General features: G+C 31.9%; 2 protein-coding genes across 2 annotated transcripts; both read left to right on the forward strand.

Annotated features, from left to right (window-relative positions):
- The first annotated feature begins 1,835 nt into the window (after positions 1-1,835).
- Positions 1,836-3,282, forward strand: LOC148929705 (receptor-like protein EIX2). The gene is made up of 2 exons (XM_089056996.1): positions 1,836-2,866; positions 2,933-3,282. Exons 1-2 carry the CDS (start codon positions 1,885-1,887, stop codon positions 3,280-3,282), a joined length of 1,332 nt encoding a protein of 443 aa, XP_088913122.1. The 5' UTR covers positions 1,836-1,884.
- A 1,703-nt stretch (positions 3,283-4,985) lies between these two features.
- Positions 4,986-6,093, forward strand: LOC148929706 (putative glutathione S-transferase). Its single transcript, XM_089057357.1, has 2 exons — positions 4,986-5,353; positions 5,614-6,093. The coding sequence occupies exons 1-2, from the start codon at positions 5,036-5,038 to the stop codon at positions 5,953-5,955; spliced, it is 660 nt and encodes a 219-aa protein (XP_088913483.1). The 5' UTR covers positions 4,986-5,035; the 3' UTR covers positions 5,956-6,093.
- The last annotated feature ends 3,434 nt before the right edge of the window (positions 6,094-9,527 follow it).

Genomic DNA, 9,527 nt, shown 5'->3' on the forward strand with positions numbered 1-9,527 from the left:
CTTAATTACACGTGTACTCCTTTGCACATGTATAAAACCTCAATTTCATTCTTTTAAAGCATTAGCTATAAGTATATTATTTATAAAACTTTAGTAACTAAAAGATTTCATAGACTTATGCAAAGAGCTATACAAATATGTACATATATTGCACGAGACGTAAATATATATACTTAGTGCATATCAGAAATATTAAATAAATTCTAGTTACTATTGTCACATATGTATATGATATATGATTAGCTATATATTCAATTTATATGACGAAAATGTATTAAGAAATAAAATACATTATTATGTAAAATTATGCAATGATAATATAATATGATAATATGCAAAATAATGCAGGTTTCGGGTTAGGGATGTCATATATAAGGAGTATTATAATCAACAAAATGAAAATAATAGTATTAATTTCAAAAGTCTCATTATTCATTAGCAAATACTCGATTAAATGGGATAACATTGAAACAACGATTAAATATTAAAGATGAAATTGACTAAACCACCAAAGGTCGGGATAGATACAATCCTAAATAAACTTTTAAATTACTTATACTCGATAATTATTTAAACAAAGAACAAAATAATACAACTTCAATTTTAGCGGTTATACTACATGTTCTTTCTCTTGATTTTGAACGCTATTCTTGCGTTAAGTTAGTCTTTCTTTGGAGCATTATTTCAACCCAATTTCTACGTTCTCATATCATGAATTAGTCTTTTTTTTTTTTTTTTGGAAAAAGCGGTGATAATTATCAAAGATTATAAATTGATACTTTTGCAGCGATATCAAGAACTATTCTTTTTTCTCATTCTGGATTACATAATGGGATCAAACTAAGCTATATACTCTCCCAAGATGTCAATATTCTGGAGTGGCACGAGATTTTAAGAGAAATTGTTAGGTGAAATAATAGGGAGAAATATTTTAATGAGAGAGGAGAGATGGATTTATTTTCATATATAAAAAATGGACATTTTGAGTGAGACAAACTAGAAAGAAAGGTGGACATTTTGAATAGGACGGAAAGAGTATATTTTCATTTTTAGTAAATTTTTCTTTTTAATTTTTAGTGACAATATTTCAATTATTTTTTCTTTTCACATCTTTCCTTCTTTGTCAATTTTTAACTAAAATTTGGATCGTTCCAAGTTCCCTATTTTATGGAACGAATGGCGTATTAATTTAAGAATGACTTTAATTCATGAAAGTTGACTGATCAAGTCTTTGGCAATCACTTTTTCAAATTGCTATAATTCATGTATACATTTCATGACAATACAACTTATAATTTCCACATTTCATTGATGAGAAAATGGTGTACAACGTCATGCATGTGTAATTCAATTCGTCATTAAATTTATGGGAAATATCTTGTATAATTAATCTAGTTTTTCGTTTGTTTGATATATAATACTCCCTTCTCTTCGATCACACTATAAGTGATTGATATTCTTTATTTGGTTTTTCCATTAATTACAAGTGCTAGATTTCCACTTATAGTAAAAAATAATACCTATCTTTTTTTTTTCTCTTACTTTATCTTTCTCTTACTTGAATTCTCTTCATTTTAACTCAATAAGTATCATCTTATTAAATCTCTGGCCAAAAAATATCAATCACTTATACTAGGAAGGACTATGACGGAGAGAGTAAATGTGAATTAAATTTGAAGAGCGAAATCAGGATAATTCTTTTCCCTCCAACTGGATTAAATAATGGGACCAAACTAAGCAATTGTCACCCCTATAAACTCAATGTTTGAGAAAATATGGTGGTTTCATATGTGGTGGACCATCTCAACATTATGTTTACCTCTATATAAACCGATGAGTTGATACAATGGAGTATGCATCAAAAACATATCATTTCCATACATCATGACTAAAGAAATAATAGCAATCAAAATTGTTCTTGTTATTCTTTCCTGTGTGTTTGTTTCAGGAGATGCAAAAGTGAGATGCATAGACAGCGAGCGAGAAGCTCTTCTTAGCTTCAAGAAGGATATCATTGATGAGAATGAAATTCTCTTTTCGTGGCAAAGCAACGAATGCTGCGAATGGCATGGTGTTGAGTGCAGCGACACCGGTCATGTCACCGCCCTCCGAATCTGCAATGTGGCATTTGGAGGTAAGATTGGCTCGTCATTACTTGCGTTGCAGCAGCTAAATACCCTTTCCCTTGGTGGCAATAATTTCGGTGGATTTCCAATCCCGGAATTCATTAGTTCCATGAAACAATTACAATACTTGCAGCTTAGCTCGTCTAACTTTCGCGGGATCATACCTCATCAGTTAGGGAACCTTACCAACCTACGCTCACTTGATCTCTCGTTTAACTCTCTGTCTTCTATATCTCTTTTTCCGAATGGTTCTGTGTGGGAATCAATTGAATCACTGGACTTGTCTTATAATAATCTCACGGGATCAATCCCGGACCTGAGAGCATTTCCTTCATTGACAGAACTGGTCCTTTCCGGTAATAACTTTACCGGCTCCATTCCTATAAGTATTGGCCAACTCTCCTACCTTCGATATCTCGATCTTTCTTCTAATTCGTTGGAAGGTTTAGTCTATGAATCCCACTTCTCCAAGCTTCATAAATTAGAGTCACTAGATTTATCCTTCAATCCATTATTGATCTTGGATATTACTCCTAATTGGAGTCCTCCTTTTCTGTTGAGTGCTATAAAATTAGCCGGGTGCAATGTGGGCCCGTATTTTCCAAATTGGATTCGAACTCAGATAAATTTGTCTCTTCTTGATATTAGTGGTGCCAATATAACAGATGAAGCCCCGAAGTGGTTGTGGAGTGTTTCTCCTTCGTTAAAGTCCTTGTATCTCTCTTACAATCAAATAAGTGGTAAAGTTCCGAATCTCTCATCCGCTTCCATCAAGTATATAGATCTTAGTTACAATCAACTTTCAGGTCCTGTACCATTATTTCCTGCCAATGTTTCCGAGATTCGGTTGAGTGGAAACATGTTCTCCGGGTCAATTTCATCTATTTGCAAAACTCGCCACGATGAGGTTAAACACATTGACCTATCCAACAATCAACTGGCCGGAGAGGTTCCCCGCTGCTGGGAGAAAATGGAGGGCCTTGTGTCCCTCAATTTTGCTAACAACAGTTTTTCGGGTGAAATTCCTCTCTCCTTGGGAGTATTACATAACCTCGGTGCACTACAAATGCATGGTAATAATTTATCTGGTGAGTTGCCTTATGATTTGAGACATTGTCAGGAATTGAAAATCTTTGATGTTGGGAGAACAAGTTAACAGGAGAGATCCCTTCTTGGATCGGTCAGCTGGATCAAATGCAAATTCTAAACCTCCGTGGAAATAAATTGCATGGCAGTATTCCTGAGGAGATATGCAATCTTACTAATATTCAAGTTCTAGATATGTCGTTAAACAATTTGTCTTGGATAATACCTGATTGCTTCGACAATTTTAATATCTTGTCTAGTAAGTTTGCCTTGAATCCATCCATTTATGGAAAATTTTTTGGTCAAATTGATGCTAAGATCGATGGCTATGCGGTATCAAATGGTGAATGTTTCGGTATTGGAGATTGTGTTACTATCAATGCGAATAAGCGCTATGGATATTCATCGTTTCAATGGAAAGGTAAGGAATCTGAGTATTGGGAAAATCTCCGTCTTCTCAAACTCGTTGATGTTTCAAGCAAATAAATTGATTGGGAACATTCCCAAATCATTTTCCACTATGAAGGGATTAAGATCCTTGAATCTATCTAGAAATAGTTTGAATGGATATATAATTCCAGATATTGGTAAAATGGAGATGCCAGAGTCTCTTGATCTGTCTCACAACAAACTCTCTGGCAAGATACCTATAAGTTTGGGACAAGTAAACACTCTTGGCGTTCTTGATTTGTCCAACAACAATTTGTCCGGGAAAATTCCAACTGGCACTCAATTGCAGAGCTTCAATCCATCGGCTTATGCAGAATTTATGGACTATGTGGCGACCCTATGCCAAAGTGCCCGGAAGATAGATTGAGGCCACCAACCACTAATCCAAGGGAAAAATTGAATGAAAAAAATGGCGGTGTCTTTTCATTTATGCAAGAAGTTGCCATATCAATGGGTTTTGGTTTTATCTTTGGATTTTGGGGAGTTATTGGCTCATTCATACTAAAGAAATCATGGAGAATTGCATTCTTCAACTTGTTTGATGTTGTTGGAGATTGGTTCTATGTTAGAATTGTTGTGTTCGTATCCAAATGCAGGCGAAGCTGAAATACTTATTTCAGGTAATATAAACTAAATTCCATGAATTTAAACAAATGTTTAGGTTAATTGTTGCAAATAAAATTACTTTTACTCGAATTAGTTATATTCACATTACTTATATTGGAATCAAGATTTTATTTCATGGATTTGTAACATTCCAATTTTTTCAGCGGTGAAACTACGCGCTTTGGCATTCAATCAAGGTCAAAATCATGGTAGGGGATCTTTCCAATTTACTGTAATTTGGATATTTTTCATCTTTCTTTTTTGAATTGAGCCAATGTACTTTCACTTTGTTTCAGTTTCTTGCTTTCATTTGTAAACTTTATGTATGGTGTGTATTTGTTTCTTCTTGAAATAAATGTTTGTGTTTTTATGCTGAGTTTCACTTTGTTTTCATAGTTGAAAATGTCATGCATATGCAGTATATTATCTGTAAATAATATAATCATATTATGTAACGTAGGTCCAATATAGGTCGAAATGAAATGTCTTTACTACTGTAGAATACTTATAATAGAGGAATTATATTATATTTTTCTTTCTAACTTTCAAATATGATGTAATTCTACTTTATCCCTTAATCACTCTACCTCATTGTAATTCCTCATGGAGGACTTTTCAACTAGAAATATTATCATAATCCTTTTATTATTAAAAAAAAGTAGTAGTGGATGATTGTGATTGTCACAAATGTCTTTACCTTTAAATCCATATCCAAAACAAAGCAAATTGTATCTTTGAGCTCTGGTGTTGTGTAATATCTCCTGAACATGGAAGACAAGATCATTCTGCTGGATTTTTATCCGAGCATGTTCGGAATGAGGGCAAGAGTTGCGTTAGCAGTGAAGGGCATCGATTACGAGCACAGAGAGGAGGACTTGCAAAACAAAACCCAGCTTCTCCTCGAGTCCAACCCCGTTTACAAGCAGATCCCCGTTTTGATCCACAACGGCAAACCCGTTTGTGGATCGTTTATTATTGTCGAGTACATCGACGAGGTGTGGAAGGACAAATCTCCGACGCTGCTGCCTTGTGATCCTTACCAACGAGCTCAAGCAAGGTTCTTAGCTGATTATATAGACAAAAAGGTAATATATAAATATAGTTGAACCATCTCTTATAATTTTATTCTATTTGGAGTTGTAGACAATTGCAAATAGTTGTCTCTAATAAGTTATGTGAATGTTCGTCGATGCATACTCAAACTCACATTAGTATAAAATTGTCTGATTTGGGCTAAACCCTCGTGATTTTATATAATTATAGTTATTATGATTATATATTACTTGCAACTTTACTTATTTTCTAACTCTAGCAAGTTCGATGATATCTTGATGATGAATTGTAGGTAATGGAAACCGGAAATTGGATTTGGTGTGCGGAGGGAGAAGAGAAAGAGGCCGGTAAGAAGGGGTTCGCGGAGCTCCTGAAACATATGGAGTCAGAGCTAGGCGATAAGCCCTTTTTCGGCGGCAATGGCTTCGGGTTTTTGGATGTGGCTTTGATCACATATTCCCCATGGTTTCAGACATATGAAACATGCGGCAATTTTAGCATTCAACAAGACTATCCCAAACTGAACTCATGGGTAAAGAGGTGTTTGGAGATAGAGAGTGTGTCTAAATCGTTGGCAGATCCCGATAACGTTTACAACTACTATTTGACTCTTAAGAAAAAGCGCGGCCTTTAAATATCTATTCATTTATAAAAAAAAAAAAAAAAACTAGAATTCACTAGTCTTGTGTCAATCATGATGTATTTTCCATGATGTACAATATTTACTTTAGCCTTTCCGATTAATATATGTGATATGTCACGTCTATAATAACTCATCTTATTATCTAGGACAAGCAAATTTAAAAACGCAAACTATTTCATATTATCATAGTAATATGCATTAACCCCACAAAGATCTGGTCATCGAATCATGATTTGCTAGATATTAAAAGCTATCTTGAAGAATTGATTTTAATATTAAATAAAGCTATCGAATCATGATTTGGCTAGATACTAAAAGAAATAATAATAAATTAATATTCTTATAGTATTATTTTTAATTTAATTATATTATTACTAAGTGCTACTTACCTTCAAATATTTGTTTTAATTTCTTACTAAGTAAAGCTATAAAATCAGGATTTGGCGTAATAATAGAAAAATACTTTTATAAATTTTAGTAATAAAAGTAATAATAATAATAAATTAACAGTTTATTTATTATTTTAATTGTTTTTTATTATTATTAGTGCTAGTTATAGAGTGAGATAATGATTTGATAGAAACAGTATTTAATTAAAAGTTTAAAAATATTCGAGCACCGAAATGCAATATTTAGCTGGCTTCAAATGGGCCACATATTGGGTCTAAAAGTTGAAATGGGCTTCAAACATAAAAATTTCTCAATAACCATAAATCGTTAGCGGATCATTCTAGGTCCACTTTCAATTCTCTGTCTTCAAATGATTTATTGTAGTATCTTCAATTTTATTTTGGCATAAGTATAACTTAAAATAATTAACTAGAGTTATATAATTCAATCAAAGTTTATACACTATCTTTTAATATAATTCACACACACAATATACCACACTCCACACACATTGGCGGACTCAAACATCTATACTAAGAATATCTAACTAATTGATTGTTAAAATTTACAAATCCAAAAATCAGAGTCTAGATTTTTTTTAATTCAAAGATAAAACATTTAGTGAATAAATGTGATAAAATTGGTTCTATTTTAATTTTGGAATAATTAAAATTTACAATCAAACATCGCTTTGCTATTATGGTAGAATTTTGTTATTGAACATGACTTGGAGTCTTGGATAAATATATTTTACTTTGTAATTCCCTGTCTTATAAAAATAATCTCCTTTTTCAATTTTAGTTCATCCCATAAATTTAATCCAATTCTATTTTTTAGTAATTTTTCCCCTGTGAATCTCATTTTCTTTTTACCTTTCTCCTACTTTATAAAATTTCACTTTCAAAAACATATCTTCTTCAAAATCTATATTTTTTTTGGACAAGGAGTATTTTGCAATTATTGAAAAGTTTCTCTGGTTATTTAGTGATGAAGTAATTTCCAGGAAACCATGATTTTTAGCTTTAGATCACCTCGTGACTTTTTTTTCATACTGAATTTATCACATGGCTACATTTTTTCTTGTAGTACAATAATTGTTGAAAAAGCTCTCACGAGTCACATCAATTAGTACTGTAGTCAATTATTGGAAACGACTTGACTCAAGTCTTCGGTAAATTAATTAGGATAACAACAATGGAATTAAATAAATACTCCCATGGGATTCCATATTTTATTAACTCATTAATATTCACATTTTATTTTATTATAAAATTAATACTTTAAAATTAAGATCTATATCCCACCAACTTTTCCAACTCACTTTTCATTTGATTTTTTAAAAATCGTGTCGGATCAAAGTGTCCCAAATTATGTGGGACGGGGGGATTATATCGTTAGCGTGATAAGTAGATACTTCCTCCATTTCTGAAAATTTGACACTTATTTCTTTTTTCGTCCGTCCTAAAAAAATGTCACATTTCACTTTTACCATTTTTGGTAGTGGTCCCCATATTCCACTAATTCATTCTCACTCACATTTTATTTTAAAACTAATATATAAAAGTAGGACTCACATGCCACCAACTTTTTCAATCCACTTTCTATTACATTTCTTAAAATCCGTGCAGGGTCAAATGGTGCCAAATTTTAAGGGACAGAGAGAGTACTAAAAAGTAAGAAAAAAAAGAGGTAAAGTGAATAAAGTAGAAAATAAATAAAGTAAAGAGAATAAAGTAAAAGAGAGAAAGTAAAAATTAGAAAAAAAAAAAGTTACTCCCTCTGTCCCGCTTTAGGAGTCCCGGTTGAGTCGGGCACATGTTTTAAGAAAGAAGTGTTTGAGTGTGTAATAAATAAATATTGTAATAGATGTTGGGACCCACTTTTAATTGAGTGTCCGATAAATAAATGTTGTAGTGGATGTTGGGATCCACTTTTAACACTTTTTTATTAGTTGTAGTGGATGTTGGGATCCACTTTTAACACTTTTTTATTAGTTGTTGTGGATGTTGGGATCCACTTTTAACACTTTTGTAGGTATTTTTTATTAATTTATCTCAACCGAGACTCCTAAAGCGGGACGGAGGGAGTATATAGTAACTTCATGTTTTAGTCTATAGTTTAAATTAACAGTTATCCTATATCACTACTCTATGTTGGAAATTATTTCGTCTTTTGAAACACCAACCCGATTTCTACACAATATTATCTTGAATTATTTCGTCTAAGGTCTAAGATAGTACAAGTTTTTAGATTTAGATAATTTGGTAAGTACTCCCTCCGTTCCATAGTAACAAAGTCGTTTCTTTTCGGCACGGAGATTAAGAAAATTGTGTTAGGTGAGTTAAGTGAAGAGAGAATAAAGTGGAAAATGAAAATGGTAGAGAGATGAAAAGAGAATAAAGTAAGAGAGAGTAAAGTAGGTGTGGAGAAATGTGTTGACCTTTACTAAAAAAGGAAATGACTCTATTACTATGGAACGTACCGAAATGACAAAATGACTCTATTACTATGGAACGGAGGGAGTACAAAAGAGTCGGATATAAATAAAATTTCAAAAGATTTATTTTGGAAGAATATCAGTTTACATAATCACAAATTATGTTTCAATTTATAATGTACATATTTTTAGTAATAATAATTTAGTCAACTATGTGTCATTTTTCTTCTCTGATTTGGAACGCAATCCTTACGTTCAATTTTTTTATATGTTGAAAAAAATATAAAAGCTCGGACCTCTTTTTACGTTATACTATATCTTATATCTTATCATGAATTATATCTTAAAAAATTATTTTTATATGATTTGTGATTATAACTTAGTCAAGTGTCACTTTCTTGTTTTTTTTCTCAAGTTATTATGAATTGTCTTCCAAGTTATTATGTAATATTGAAAATATTCTGATTATTACGAATTATTCTGATTTGTGATATAACTTAGACAAATTATTTTGTCTCAAGTGTCAATTCGTATATAATCATTACGAATTGTCTTCCAAGTTATTATGTAATATTTTAAGTGATCATGAATTAGTCAAACTTCGCTTTACTATTGGTCCTTTTCCGTGGATTTTTAACGCAATTCTTACGTTAAACTTTGTTTATATATCGGAAGAAAAGTGATTAATGTAAAACTATATAAAATGCATAGTTAAAAAATAAATTTCAGCCATTAG

Source organism: Salvia hispanica, chromosome 4, assembly GCF_029641045.1.
Source record: "Salvia hispanica isolate PSC_SH4W2 chromosome 4, Shi_PSC_v1, whole genome shotgun sequence".
Taxonomy (NCBI): Eukaryota; Viridiplantae; Streptophyta; class Magnoliopsida; order Lamiales; family Lamiaceae; genus Salvia; species Salvia hispanica.

What these genes read in the sequence shown, in the direction of transcription:
- LOC148929705 (XM_089056996.1), top strand. Translation starts at nt 1,885, where the DNA reads ATGACTAAAGAAATAATAGCAATCAAAATTGTTCTTGTTATTCTTTCC. An exon ending in CTCTTACAATCAAATAAGTG is followed by an intron (nt 2,867 to 2,932) that starts GTAAAGTTCCGA and finishes ATCAACTTTCAG; the next exon opens with GTCCTGTACCATTATTTCCT.
- LOC148929706 (XM_089057357.1), top strand. Translation starts at nt 5,036, where the DNA reads ATGGAAGACAAGATCATTCTGCTGGATTTTTATCCGAGCATGTTCGGA. An exon ending in CTGATTATATAGACAAAAAG is followed by an intron (nt 5,354 to 5,613) that starts GTAATATATAAA and finishes GATGAATTGTAG; the next exon opens with GTAATGGAAACCGGAAATTG.